The sequence below is a fragment of the Papio anubis genome, chromosome 3, assembly GCF_008728515.1.
Source record: "Papio anubis isolate 15944 chromosome 3, Panubis1.0, whole genome shotgun sequence".
Taxonomy (NCBI): domain Eukaryota; kingdom Metazoa; phylum Chordata; class Mammalia; order Primates; family Cercopithecidae; genus Papio; species Papio anubis.
Genome location: NC_044978.1, coordinates 146,828,335 through 146,843,735, shown reverse-complemented (window position 1 = coordinate 146,843,735; position 15,401 = coordinate 146,828,335). Strand labels below are relative to the sequence as shown.

The 15,401-nt window shown below is 44.3% G+C and overlaps 1 protein-coding gene across 4 annotated transcripts in view; it reads left to right on the top strand.

Annotated features, from left to right (window-relative positions):
* The first annotated feature begins 1,993 nt into the window (after positions 1–1,993).
* UBE2K (ubiquitin conjugating enzyme E2 K) overlaps positions 1,994–15,401 on the top strand; it is an 87,482-nt gene continuing 74,074 nt past the window's right edge. For 2 of the 4 annotated variants that reach the window (XM_021938380.2, XM_003898597.4), the window contains exon 1: positions 1,994–2,338. In XM_021938380.2, coding sequence (XP_021794072.1) covers positions 2,276–2,338 — 63 coding nt within the window. In that variant the 5' untranslated portion in view covers positions 1,994–2,275. The remainder of the gene's footprint in view (positions 2,339–15,401) is intronic. The other 2 variants (XM_021938381.2, XM_031664650.1) reach the window with 2 other exon arrangements.

The window sequence follows — 15,401 nt, the reverse complement described above, 5'->3', positions numbered from 1 at the left end:
TTTCTCATTTCGTAGATGAGGAAATAAAAGCCGGCAAGACAGCTGCCATGGGAGAGACTGGAATTTTAAAATCTCCTCTTGGTTCCTGGGACAGGAGTTTAAGAAATTCTTTTGCCGTGTGCCTCCGCTGATTCACCTCCATTGGCTATTTCCGTGTTTGCCACCACAATTTTAATTATTTTTGGTAAGACCATGTATTTGTGATTTTTTTTTTTTTTTCGTTATCATTTTGAGACGGAGTCTCGCTCTGTGGCCCAGGCTGGAGTGCAGTGGCCGGATCTCAGCTCACTGCAAGCTCCGCCTCCCGGGTTCACGCCATTCTCCTGCCTCAGCCTCCCAAGTAGCTGGGACTACAGGCGCCCGCCACCTCGCCCGGCTAGTTTTTTGGATTTTTTAGCAGAGACGGGGTTTCACCGTGTTAGCCAGGATGGTCTCGATCTCCTGACCTCGTGATCCGCCCGTCTCGGCCTCCCAAAGTGCTGGGATTACAGGCTTGAGCCACCGCGCCCGGCCTTTGTGATATTTTTATAATAGATATTTTACTTATTGGCTAGGTGAAGGAAGTGCATGAAGTATAAACTTCTAAAATGACACCCTTATTACTTGTTCCAAAATGTTCTATTCAAAATGTTTCTCAGTACCAAACCATTATTACTATGCACCTTAGAAACCACTTTCTTTTCTAAAAATTATTATCTTTAGAGATAGGATTTCACCTGGTCTCCAACTCCTGGGCTCAAGTGATCTGCCCCCACTAGGTCTCCCAAAGTGCTGGGATTACAGGCATAAGCCACCGCGCCCGACCAGAAACCACTTTCAAACTTACTTTCTACTTAAAATATTTTATACTTTTTGTTTTGTTTTGTTTGAGACATAAACTTGCTCTGTGGCCCAGGCTGTATGTAGTGCAGTGGCGCGATCTCGCTCACTGCAACCTGCGCCCCCCAGGTTCAAGCGATTTTCCTGCCTCAGCCTCCAGAATAGCTGGGATTACAGGCGCCTGCCACCACACCTGGCTGATTTTTGTATTTTTAGTAGAGACGGGGTTTCACTATGTTGGCCAGGCTGGTGTCGGACTCCTGACTGCAAGTGATCCGCCGCGCCAGCAAAAGCGTTTTACTCTTATCTGTACTCATTTACACATTCAATATTTATAGAGTGCCTACTATCACCAAGCACCTTTGTAGGCCTAGGTTTACAGAAATAAGGCTCCCCCTCCCCCATCCCAGTCCCCTGAAGGGTACTATAATTTCTATTTCTCCAGTTTTCAATTTAATATATATGAATTTTCACACGCTTCAGTTCAGTGGTTCTCATAGTGTGGTCCCCGAACCAGCACCAACAGCAGCAGCAACTGGGAGACTTGTTAGAAACGCAGTCTTAGGCCCACTCCACACTCTAGGGATGGGCACAGGAGTGTGTGTGTGTGGTGTGTGTGTGTGACAGAGAGTGTGTGTGTGTCAAGCTCGGTATTAAATAGGTCAAAGATCAACATCTGACTTCTAAACCCACCCTCAGGCCTCTCCACCGAGTACCTGTCTCAAACCCAATCTGATCCAACAATAACCAGCCTTAATTCGATAATCTGTGCTACCTGAGATGATGGGAATAATCGTGGTACTATAAATGTTGCAGAACAAAAACGACTGCAGTGGATTTTCTGGGGCTACACCAACTGAAAATGGGCCGGACCGAGATCCGCGAGAGGGTTTTCCTGCGCTAGACACGGCGTTCAGCCTCCGGGTTCCGGGTCTAGCTGAGTCAGGGCGGCGTTCCAGCCGAGTGCGGCTTCGGGAACCCGTTCGGCTGCGCCCGAACCTTCGGTCGGAGGCCAGCGCTGGAAGCCCCGACCACAGCACCTGGGTTTAAACAGGAGCGGAGGCGCCGGGTAGGACCGGGCGGGCCGGCTACGGCCGGCCACCTTGGAAGCCGCGCCCTCGCGGCCCCAGACGCCGGCAGGGCGGAGCCACGCGGCCGCAGCCCCAGCCGAGACGCGAGCTCTTGGCTCGGGCGTATGGGGGCTACAACGGGAGCGGCTGCGCCGCCCGGCCGGGTCAGCGTCGTGCGCATGCGCCGACCCGGCGCCATTTTGGTGGCCGGGCGCGGAGGTGATTCCACACTGAGGCGAGCGCGGCGGCCGGGGTGGTAGTGGCAGTGTTCGTGTGCTCGGGTCTGAATCGCCGGGGGAGGAGGCGGTGGAGGAAGAGGTGGCGGCGGTGGCGGTGGTCGTAGCGGTGGCGGAGGAGGCGGGTACGAATCAGCTGCGGGCGGAGACATGGCCAACATCGCGGTGCAGCGAATCAAGCGGGAGTTCAAGGAGGTGCTGAAGAGCGAGGAGGTCAGAAATGAACTCCCGGATATCCCCCATCTCTGCCTGGAGCGGGAGGGTCCTCCCAGCTGCGACCCCGATATCCCCGGTAGTCCCTGGGTGGCCCTCCTTGCGGCCGCCCTTCTGCCTGTGAGGAAGCAGCAGTGTTCCCCTCCTCCTTCCGCCGCCTTCCCCTCCCCTCCCAGAGCGCTAGGATGAACGGTCTCGCGGGCGGGTGGTCTGGGGTGGAACACGGTTTGGGGAGCTGATGGACAGGGGGGAGCTCCTCGGAGGGGTGGAAGCTCACGAGAGAACCCGAGGCGGTGGCCACAGCTGGAAATGTGGCTGTGGGGTGGGGAGGGAGCAGGCCGAGCCTGAGAAAACCCGGGAAGTGGGTTGGGGGAAGGGGAAAGGTGGTAACTGGATACGAAGAGCAGTGCTGCTCAAAGGCCCACACTTTTGAGGGTATTTGGGGTTATTGCCTGTCAGGCCTTCACTGTTCTTTTCGTAGGGGAGGAGCGGTGAGTCCAAAGGTATTGATTAGAAAGGAAGGACATTCAGAGTTAGTCCTTCTTAGTTGGGTGTTACGAGTCAAAGGGAGACATAATAGAATACTGTCTTATTTGGTGGCGGGGGTAAGGGAATTTTCACCTGAGTTAGCAAGTTATTCCAAACGGGATAATTATGTCTTGCACTTAACCCCCAAATTCGTAGGCCTCATTTTTATTGACATCACAATCTTTTTTGAGTGGGCAAAGGCGAGGTGTTTGGTGTATTAAAGACATGTAAATATTTTTAGTTAGGAAAAAAATAATGGGATGTATGAGTAGTTTATTTCAAAATATTGTTTACAAGTTACCGATCAGAGAGACTGTCCTAAGACAGTGCCTCTGTGACTCGTGTTGTGCCACGAAACTTCATTATGATGTCCCTCATAGGTAACTTGATTCTTACTTTTGAAAAGTAGACCTATTAAAAATGTGAGATTTCACCAGATTAATACATTATTTCATCTCCTTATTAAGTGAGTAGATTTATCACGACTTAACAGATTTTCAAAAAAATTGCCTGCCGTTGCTCTTAAGTTCTGCAGAATTTATATACATTAGTACTACGTTTATTTATGTAAGATATTCACAATGCTCTAGTAATTTGACTCAAAATTATGCAAGTATTAGTACAGTGTGTCGTACCAAGATGAACAAGAATGCCAGATTGTCTTCCCCACATGAATTAAACAAAAAGTAATACAGAAAATGATTATTTTCAAGATTCACATACCATTATTGAATATATCATTGCTATTTTTGTTTTTCTTTTACGGTTAGTACTTTGATAGTGTCAATATGATTTGTGAAATTCAGCATTCTAAATATGTGATGAGTATACATGGAGAAAAATTATTTAAAATTCAAAAATGACAACAGACTTATTGAAAGTAGTAGTATGTAAGTCATGATCGGTTTTACAGAGCATGTGTATGAACTCTGACCTCTGTGTTCATATGCCAAAACTCTGAATGGAAGGATGACTTTGTATTTTGTGGTACAGCGCAGAAATAGAGTCAATAAGTGTCTGTACTGATACAGTGAAACAGCAATTTTAACTTATTTAATATGAAAATGTATTCCAGGTTAGCTGACATACATACTCCTAATGAAAGATAGCAGCTAATATTGTTGCCAACAACCTAAAACATTTCTTGTTTAATAAGGTTGTACAAGCCTGAAACTTAATAGACTTTTAGTGCTTTATTTTCTGTTACAAATGGTAAGTTACTGCTTTGGTAATTAATATGGTCTCTTTGCTTTTTATGAGCTCACTTTTCACTGTGAGATTCTTAGTACTTAAGTTGAAGATTACCAGAAATACTTGTATTGCTCTCTAGTAATGCATATTGTTAAAACAAACAAACAAACAAACAAAAAAACACTGCTCTTTATACGTAAGGGATGATGAAGCCTTACTTCAGATAAGCATCAAAAGTGTTTCAGAAGAAGAAAACAGGAAATGCAGACAGGTTTTTTGTTTGTTTTGTTTTGTTTAGAACAGTACCTGTATAAATATGGAAGGAAACTTCTTTTGGGAAAATCAGTTGCAAAGAACATTTAGGAAAGAGTCACATCATTTAATCTTGCAATAAATATAACCAATAAATAGCTTATTTTCGCCAGTATTTTTTGATATTTTAGTAGCCCCAGTTCTATAAGTGGATTGTTATTTTCGACTCATTGAAGACTTGTAGTATAGTCCATGTGTTTCCTTTTTAAGGGTGTAAATCCAGTCTTTTGAATGGCTGATCAAATAAATATTTCATCATGTCACTTTTTTGGTAAATCTGCACTTTACCAAAATTTATTTCATGTGCTTGTATGCTTGCGTTTACTAAGAACACTGGTTGATTTAAGGACTTTTTGGGGTGGCCTTATAAGTGCCTTTGTAAAGATAGCTGACGCTTACTGGATTCTGGTTATGAGAGATTATAAGTGACCATTCTTAGAGTGTGTTAATTAAAATACAGCCAACAAGATAAATGTGAAAAGCAAGATGCAGAATAGTGTGGAAGAAGCCACCATTTGTGTTAAAAAGAAGGGAATATGTGTATTTGTCTTTATAGGCAAAAGGTTTCACAAGAAATTAGTAAAATTGATTGCTTTCTGTGTAGAAAAATTGGGTCTCTGGGGCATGGGGTATAGATATTTTTTGAATTTTGTGTCATATGAATGTGATTTACTCAAAGGCACCAGTTGGCCTCTTTCCCTTCAGACAGTGTTTGGAAATTTGTCAGATGTTTCTTTTTATTTATTAATATTTATTTTCTTTGTTTTAGATGTTTGTTTTTAAATACGAGTGTGAATTTTAAGCAGTTTTAAATAATATTCCAAAGTTGTTAGGCATGGAATATTGATGTAACGTACGTTTTATAATTTATGAGTAGGATTACATTTTATAATTTATGAGTAGGATTACATTAGTAAATTGTTTATTGTGAGGATATAAACCCATAATCAATGTTTTATTCATAGGTTGTATTATTTACTATTAGTTATTGCTGCTGTTAATAACTAGTTGTCATTTGTAGAATGGCTAGTTGTTCTTAGTGTTGTTTGTTTATACGTTATTGCTAATTCTTAAGAATAGTTCTTTAGATTTTCTATTTCCTAGATGAGAAAATAGAGATTTAGAGAAGTTAAATTATTTGTTTGCAAACACAGAGCCTGGGATTTGGATCTAGGTCTGCTTGTGTTCATATTGTACCACGCTGTCATGACTTGCCAAGGATAGGCATGCTTTTAATTAACTTAAAAAATCGAGCCTGGTTTGTATTACTGGTTAAAGGATTTAAACACAGTTTAATTTGCTAGTTTAAACTCATTGAAATAAGTGTTACCTATAATTAGCTTTAAGATTTACTTGAATTTCTTTCTTTTTTTTTTTTTTTCTTTTGAGAAGGAATCTCGCTATCTCGCCCAGGCTGGAGTGCAGTGGTGCCATCTCAGCTTACTACAACCTCTGCCTCCCAGGTTCTAGAGATTCTCCTGCCTTAGCCTCCCGAGTAGCTAGGTTTACAGGTGCCCGCCAGCATCCCCAGCTAATTTTTGTATTTTTAGTAGAGATGACATTTCACCATGTTAGCCGGGCTGGTCTCGAACTCCCAACTTCAAGTGATCCGCCTGTCTTAGCCTCCCAAAGTGCTAGGATTATAGGCGTGAGCCACCACGCCCAGCCAGATTTACTTGAATTTCAACATACAGAATATTTTAAAATCTGAAACTTGATGAAATAAAACACCCTTAAATCAGTTCACTTACTCTTGTTGCTCTTATGCTGTATGGCACCTGTTGGTTTTTCATGTTGTAATTACACTTTGGTAACATTTTCTTTTTTTTTTTCTTTTTCTTTCCTTTTTTTTTTTTTTTGGAGACAGTTTTGCTTTTGTTGCCTAGGCTGTAGTGCAATGGTGCGATCTCAGCTCACTGCAACCTCCGCCTCCCGGGTTCAAGCAATTCTCCTACCTTAGCCTCCTGAGTAGCTGGAATTACAGGCATGTGCCCCCATGCCTGGCTAATTTTGTATTTTTAGTAGAAGCGAGGTTTCTCCATGTTGGTCAGGCTGGTCTTGAACTCCTGACCTCGGGTGATCTGCCTGCCTCGACCTCCCAGAGTCCTGGGATTACAGGAGTGAGCCACTGCGCCTGGCCAACATTTTCTAGTCTCATAGGGTGTGTGCCCGTCTGGCCAGGCGTGGCTCAAGCCTGTAATCCCAGCACTGGGAGGAGGGGCCGAGATCGTGAGATCAAGAGATCAGGAGATGGTTTCATCACAGCTAACAGTGAAACCCATCTCTACTAAAATGCAAAACTAGCAGGCCCGAGGTGGCTGGCGCCTGTAGTCCCAGCTACTCCCTAGGAGCTGAACCGGAGAAAATCGTGAACCCGGAGGCCAATGAGTTGAGATCCAGCTCACTACCTCCAGCCCTAGGCTGAAGCGAGACTCCGTCTCAAAAAAAAAAAATAAATAAATAAATCTGTGGCACAAACAAATTGGTTTCATGAAAATTACTATAGTACATTAAGTTTTCCTTCATCATTTAAATAGATTTTTATATCCATTTTCCTTTAAAATTTTAATGTATTTGATCTAGCTTGATCTAGGTTATTCTATAATAAAAGTAGTTGTAAATCTCTAAAAGTAAGCCTTTTGATTTCTGTAGATCATGGGTTTTTTAACCTTGTCACTATTGATATTTTGGGCAGATAGTTATTTGTTGAGTGGCTCTCCTGTGCATTGTGGGATGTTTAGCAATATCCCTGACCTCTACCAGTATATGCAGGTAGCACCGCAAACCCCCAGCCCATGTCCCCACTATCTCCTCTTGCTGGATGCATCAACTAAAAATGTCCCCAGACTGCCATATGTTGAGAACTATGTAGACAAAACTTTTTTTTGATACAGAGTCTTGCTCAGTCACCCAAGCTGGAGCGCAGTGGCACGATCTCAACTCACTGCAACCTCCACCTCCTGGGCACAAGCCATTCTCCTGCCTCAGTCTCCCGAGTAGCTTGGATTACAGGCGCCCACCACCATGCCCTGTTAATTTTTTTATTTTTAGTAGAGACGGGGTTTCACCATGTTGGCCAGGCTGGTCTGACAAAACTCTTAATAGAGTATTTATGGGCCAGGTGGGGTGGCTTATGCCTGTAATCCAACATTTTAGGAGGCTGAGGCTCGATTGAGGCCAGGAGTTCAAGACCAGCCTGGGCAACATAGTGAGACTTTTGTTACTACTAACATTTTTTAAAAATCAGCCAGGCCTGGTGGTATGTGCCCATAGTGGCAGCTACTTGGGAGGCTGAGGCTGGAGGATGCTTGAGCCCATGAGGTCAAAGCTGCAGTGAATTGTGATCATGTGACCGCACTCTAGCCTGGGCAGCAGCGAGACCCTGTCTCAAAAATGAAAAAAGAAAATAATTCCTGGCTATTTGTTAATTATATAAGAACAACACAGCCAGGCGCAGTGGCTCACGCCTATAATCCTAGCACTTTGGGAGGCCGAGGCAGGTGGATCACGAGGTCAGGAGAGCGAGACCATCCTGGCCGACATGATGAAACCCCGTCTCTACTGAAAATACAAAAATTAGCTGGGTGTGGCGGCATGGGCCTGTAATCCCAGCTACTCAGGAGGCTGAGGCAGGAGAATTGCTTGAACCGGGGAGGTTGAGGTTGCAGTGAGCTGAGATGGCACCACTGCACTCCAACCTGGCAACAGAGCAAGGCTCTGTCTCCAAAAAAAAAAGAATACTTTGAGACTTAACTAACTGTATCAGATGTGTAAGATAATTTATCTAAAGAATAAATGGACCCGGACAGTAAAGACACAAAAAATATATAATGGCTTTGAATGTTTTATTTTTAAAACTTTTAAGTTTGTTCCCCCTTTTTGATGTTTTTCTGTTAAAATTTCTCCCTTTTGATTTTAATAAAAAGATAAAATTCTCTACCAAAAATAAATGTAACGAGAATTTGAACAGTTGTTTAAGACTAGAGGCAGGCTTGGTGGCTCACATCTGTAATGGCAGCACTTTGGGAGACTGAGGCAGGAGAATCGTTTGAGTCTGGGAGGTCAAGGCTGCAGTGAGCGGTGATTGTGCCACTGTACTCCAGCCTGGGTGACGGAGCAACACACTGTCTCCAAATAAAGAGTAGAAAAGTGGTTTTTAAAGTTTTTATTTTCATTTTATTTTTCAAAAGTGTTTTTGAAAGTTATGCAAGTTACAGTTTTATGTAATATTTAAATAGTATTTTTTATGGGTTCTGAAATGGGTTGAGCAAGGAAAGTCTATAGATTGGATTTTTAAAAAATCAAAGTCTGTGCAGGTAATATGTTTGGGGTGAATTCTTTGTTTACACTGTTACAAAGACTTTGAGCTCTGTCCATTGGGCGTAGGTTTAGACACATCTGGGCTCCCCTAGCTTCTTCCCTTTTTATTTGTGTGGTTTTTTGTTTGTTTGTTTGTTTGTTTGTTTGTTTGTTTGTTTGTTTTGAGACAGAGTCTCACTGTCACCAAAGCTAGAATGCAGTGGCGTGATCACAGCTCACTGCAGCCTCTAACTCCCCAGGCTTAGGTGATCCTCCTACCTCAGCCTTCCAAGTAGCAGGGACTAAAGGCATCTGCCACCATGCTAATAATTTTTACATGAATTTTGTAGGTGGAGGTTTCACCACTTACCCATGTTGCGGAGGCCAGTCTCAGACTCACAGGGCTCAGTGATCTCCGCCCAGCCAGCACCTAAGGTACCAGATTACAGACCATGAGCCACTGTAGCCTGTCATCCCTTCACCAAAACCTATGCACTTTTGAGGCCCAGGGTCTCCGTCCTATGCATTATGCTGGAGTACAATGCGCAATCTTGGCTCGCTGCAACCTCTGCCTCCACGGGTTCAAGCAGTTCTCCTATCTCAGCCTCTGGAGTAGCTGGGATTACAAAAGGCGTAATACTTTCCATGCCTGGGGAGTTTTGAGTATTTTGTATTTTAGTAAGGGCGGGTTTCCTACTCAGCCATGGGCTGAGTCTCCCGAGACTCCTGTGTAGCAGTCTTGCCCTTGGCCTCCCAAAGTGTTGGGATTACAGAGTGAGCCACTGCACCCTGGGGCCTTTGGGGCCAGAGTCTTGCTCCTTCGTCAGGCCGGCTGGAGTATGAGTAGGTACAATCTCAAGCTCACCATGGTCCTCTGCCTCGGGTTCCAGTGACCTCGTGCCCTCCCAGCCTCTAAGGTAGCTGGATATTACAGGTGCCTCTGCATGAATTAATGGCACATATTGTTAAGTGAGAGACAGGATTTTATGGTGGCCAGGCTAGTCTTAGACCCCAGACCTCAAGTGATCAACTGCCTCAGCCTCCCCAGAAAGTGGGATTACAGGCATAAGGCCACCACTGCAACCAAGACTATAACCTCTTATTTCCCAGTAGATACATTGTGTGGTTGCAGTACGGCTACCAGCCCCAAAAGGCTTAACTGGTTGGAGATACAGGGCAGACAAAGGATAGATAAAAATGGTAGGGACAAAGAGTAAATGCTATGGGATTCTAAGGGTATCTGTATGAGTGAGATTCCTTTTTGTTGTTGTTTTGTTTTGTTTTTGAGAAGGAGTCTCGGCTCTGTCACCCAGCCTGGAGTGCAGTGGCTTGATCTTGCTCACTGCAACCTTCACCTCCCAGGTTCAACCAATGCCTCAGCCTCCGGAATGGCCGGAATCCCGGGATTACAGGCATGCGCCACCCTGCCCAGCTAATTTTTTTTTTTTTTTTTTTTTTGAGACAGAGTCTCGCTCTGTTGCTCAGGCTGGAGTGCAGTGGTGCGCAATCTCAGCTCACTGCAGGCTCCGCCTTCCGGGTTCACGCCATTCTCCTGCCTCAGCCTCCCGAGTAGCTGGGACTACAGGCACCCGCCACCAGGCCCGGCTAATTTGTTGTATTTTTTTAGTAGAGATGGGGTTTCACCATGTTGGCCAGGATGGTCTCGATCTCCTGACCTCGTGATCAGCCTGCCTTGGCCTCCCAAAGTGCTGAGATTACAGGTGTGAGCCACCGCACCCGGCCACTACACCCTGCTAATTTTTGTAGTTTTAATAGAGGCAGGGTTTCACTATATTGGCCAGGCTCGTCTCAAACTCCTGACCTCAGATGATCTGCCTGCCTCGGCCTCCCAAAGTGCTGGGCTTACATGGTGAGCCACCATGCCTGGCATGCCTGGACTTTTTTTTTTTTTCAGATGGAATCTCGCTCTGTCACCCTGGCTGGAGTCCAGTGGCATGATCCAAGCTCTCTGCAGCCTCCGCCTCCCAGGTCAAGCGGTTCTCCTGCCTCAGCCTCCCAAGTAGCTGGGACTACAGGCGCACCCCACCATGCCCAACTAATTTTTTATATTGTTAGTAGAGACAGGGTTTTATGATGTCGGCCAGGCTGGTCTCAAACTCCTGACCTCAAGTGATCCACCTGCCTCGCTCTTCCAAAGTGATGAGATTACAAGTGTGAGCCACCATGCCCAGCCAAGACTATGTACTCTTTTTTTTTTTTTTTGAGACGGAGTCTCGCGCTGTGTCACCCAGGCTGGAGTACAGTGGCGCGATCTCGGCTCACTGCAAGCTCCGCCTCCCAGGTTCAGGCCATTCTCCTGCCTCAGCCTCCGAGTAGCTGGGACTACAGGCGCCCGCCACCACGCCCGGCTAGTTTTTTGTATTTTTAGTAGAGACGGGGTTTCACCATGTTAGCCAGGATGGTCTCGATCTCCTGACCTCGTGATCCGCCCGCCTCGGCCTCCCAAAGTGCTGGGATTACAGGCTTGAGCCACCGCGCCCGGCCTCAAGACTATGTACTCTTATTTCTCAGTGAATACATTATTGATAGTTACTGAACATATTGACCACAGCCCCAAAAGGCTTACTGGTTGGAGATACAGGACAAAGGATAGATAAAAATGGGAGGGGCAAAGAGTAAATGCTATGGGATTCTGAGGGTATTTGAATGAGGGAGGTTCTTTTTTGTTTTTGTTTTGTTTTGAGTCAGAGTCTCTGTCGCCCAGCCTGGAGTACAGTGGCTTGATCTTGGCTCACTGCAACCTCCACCTCCTGGCTTCAAGTGATTCTCAGGCCTCAGCCTCCGGAATGGCTGGAATCACAGGCATGCGCCACCACACCTGGCTAATTTTTTGTATTTTTAGTAGAGACTGGATTTCACCATGTTGGCCAGGCTGGTCTCACACTCCTGACCTCAAGTGATCTGGCTGTCTTGGCCTCCCAAAGTGCTGGGCTTACACGCATGAGCCACCCGACCTGGAGTTTTTTTGTTTTGTTTTGTTTGAGATGGAAACTCACTCTCACCCAGGCTGGAGTGCGGTGGCGTGATTTTGGCTCACTGCAGCTTCTGCTTCCCAGGTCAGGTAGTTCTACTGCTTGACCCAGTAGCTGGGATTATAGGCACGTGCCACCACACCCAGCTGATTTTCCTATTTTTAGTAGAGATGGGGTTTCTAGCCAGGCTGATCTCGAACTCCTGACCTCAGGTGATCCGCCTGCCTTGGCTTCTCAAAGTGCTGGGATTACAGGCGTGAGCCATCGTGCCCGGGCTGTATGACTGTATGAGGGGGGTTCTTGAGCTAGGTGCTTTTTGTTGTTGTTGTTGTTGTTGAGACGGGGTCTCCCTCATTCGCCCAGGGGCACAGTCTTAGCTCACTGCAGCCTTGACCTCCTGGGTTCTAGCAAGCCTTCCACCTCAGCCTCCCAAGTAGCTGGGTCTACAGGTACGTGCCACCACACCCAGCTAGTTTTTACTTTTTGTAGAGATGGGGTCTCACTATGTTGCCCAGGCTGGTCTTGAACTCCTGGCTTCACACAGTCCTTCTGCCTCAGCTTCCCAAAGTTCTGGGATTATAGGCATGAGCCACCTCACCAAGCCTTCTTGACCTGAGTTCTAGAGGAAAGTTAAGACTGACCTCAAATTTCAGGAGACAGTCCCAAAGGAATTGTGGTAATATTGCGATTCTTTTTTTTTTTTCCCCCCCCGAGACAGAGTTTTGCTCTTGTTGCCCAGGCTGGAGTGCAATGGCGCAATCTCGGCTCATTGCAACCTCTGCCTCCTGGGTTCAAGCGATTCTCCTGCCTCAGCCTCCCGAGTAGCTGGGATTACAGGCATGCACCACCAAGCTCAGCTAATTTTGTATTTTTAGTAGAGACCGAGTTTCTCCATGGTGGTCGATCAGGCTGTTCTTGAACTCCCGAACTCAGATGATCTGCCAGCGTCGGCCTCCCAAAGTGTTGGGATTGCAGGTGTGAGCCACCACGCCTGGCTGAAATTCTTAAGTAAATAAACTTTTCTCTAGGCACATGAATTGGAACTATGGAACAAAGAGATTATTGATACAATTATTCAAGAAACACATTTACATATTTAGAACGGAAAGGTTGCACAGCTCTTATATACTCAAACATGGTTGTAGAGTTAGATCATGTTCTTAACTTTCTTCATAGTTACCTTTTGGGGAGGAAAACCACCCTTTTTCATATTAAAGTAAAACGTGTACATAATAAAGTGTGACTGGCATCCAAATCAAGAAACAGACCCTTCCCAGTACCATAGGAATCCTCCTTCCTTTCTAGTTACTTTCCTGACTTCTAATAACAGATTAGTTTTGAGTATGTTTGAGTAAAAGAACAGATGTGAGTATATGTTACGTATTTTAAGTTGGAAAGTTTTCAAAAGATGCTGTTCAAAATCTGTTAAGAAAAATATAGTGTCTTAGAAAATGTACTAAAATGTATTGAATTTCAGAGCTGAAATAGATCTAGGCCAAACTCCTCATCTATAAAATCAGGAAACTGAGGCCCAAGGAGGTTGATTGTTCCTCAGAGAAACAGCTGGTTAATGGTTGAACCCAGGCTTTTTGCATACCAGTTTAGTCATAATAAGTAGTTGGTTTGTGGGAATATCCTTTTCATAAACGATAGTGTAAAAGCTGACTGCTAATACAACTTTACAGAAGGAGATAACAATGCAGTATTATTTAAATGTGTCTTTTCTTTTCCCCCTCTTAGTATGAGAACTTAAACTTGCCAAGGAGATAGAGATTTTTAACTCCTGAAGCATAATTTAGTGAAGTTAGCTTAGTAATTAAGAGCATGGGCTTTATAATTAGATTTGCTTTGAGTCCTGACTTTTCTTCTTAAAACCTGAAGTACTGGCTCTGTATCTCGATTATCTTTATCTGTAAAAATGTGGGAAGATTAAGAGAGTCTTTACAGTGCTTAGAACAACCTTGGGACATAATTAAACAGATAGCTGTTAGATGTCAGAAGTAGCTATGTTTTCATATTCTGTTGTGCTTATTGTTCTTGAATTATAAAGGTATTGTTCAATGGTTTAGTGATTACTGGATGTAAATATGCCTCAAGAAAAGCTCAATATGAGGGCTATGGTACTTTAATAGTGTTTCTTTGTCACCTGTGTGCAAATAATCCATGGGGCTGGTAGCCAAGTAGTCCACCCTTATCTGCAGTTTCATTTTCTGCAGTTTCAGTTACCCACTGTCAACCATCGTCCAAAAATAAGTGAGTATAGTACAATAAGGTATTTGAGAGAACACATTCATATAATTTTTATTACAGTATATTGTTATAATTACTCTATTTTATTATTGTTAATCTCTTACTGTGTTTAATTTATAAATTAAACCTTATCATAGGTATGTACATATAGGAAAAAACGTATAGGGTCAGTACTATCCGTGGTTTCAAGCATCCAATAGGGATCTTGGAGTGTGTCCCCTGTGGATAAGAGGGGATATATTAATACAGAGGAATATATGTGGGCTCTGTTCTCCAGATGTGATTTATTTAATCTTTCTTTAGGAGACGGTTATAAATTGGAGAAAAGTTTGTGTTAAAATGTTACCTTCCTGAATGAAAAAGTTTATTTGGGAAACTCTCAAATGATATAGAGATAATGGGATTATTTTGGATTTCTTGACATGGCTCTGGTTTCCTGAAACTAGAGCAAAGAATCTAGATTCTAATCCTATGGTATATAATCTTGGATCCCTTTGCAAATCTCTTCTTCAGTGGGCTTTGGGAACCAGAAAATAAGTGGTCTCATTCATCTGACATCCATGTTATTCTCTTATGTAAATCTGAAAAGGTGGGAGAACTTTATTTCATTGAAAATGCTTTTTAAAAAATTTTTTATTTTTTTAAGGCTAGTCCAACGAAGCAGTGGAAATGGAAAAGGAAAAAAGTCTGTAACTGGTTATGATCAATTAATTGTTAACACCACTGCAAAACCCTTTTTTCCTTTCTCTTCCCTTTAGTTCTTTGCTTTTACTCCAAATTTAGAATAACTGCCTACAGTTGAATGCCTACTGTCTGATTGATTGATTGATTTTAAGACACAAGGTCTTGCTCTGTTGCCCAAGTTGGAGTGCAGTGGCAGCAAAGCAAGACCTTACAGCTCACTGTAACCTTGAACTCCTAGACTCAAGTGATCCTCCTGCCTCAGCCTTCCTAGTAGCCACCACACTTGGCTAAATTTTCTTTTTAAAAATATTTTGTGGAGTTGAGGGTCTCACTATATTGCCCAAGCCAGTGTCAGACTCCTGGACTCAAGCAGTCCTCCTGCCTCAGCCTCCCAAAGTCCTGGGATTACAGGCATGAGCTACTGCACCCTGCCTGTCTCACATTTTTTGTTTTTGTTTTTTTTTTTTTTGAGACGGAGTCTCGCTCTGTCACCCAGGCTGGAGTGCAGTGGCCGGATCTCAGCTCACTGCAAGCTCCGCCTCCCGGGTTCACGCCATTCTCCTGCCTCAGCCTCCCGAGTAGCTGGGACTACAGGCGTCCGCCACCTCGCCCGGCTAGTTTTTTGTATTTTTTAGTAGAGACGGGGTTTCACCATGTTAACCAGGATGGTCTCGATCTCCTGACCTCGTGATCCGCCCGTCTCGGCCTCCCAAAGTCCTGGGATTACAGGCATGAGCTACTGCACCCTGCCTGTTTCACATTTTTTATATATGGCAGCTGTATGAGATTGATAGTATTCTTGTTTC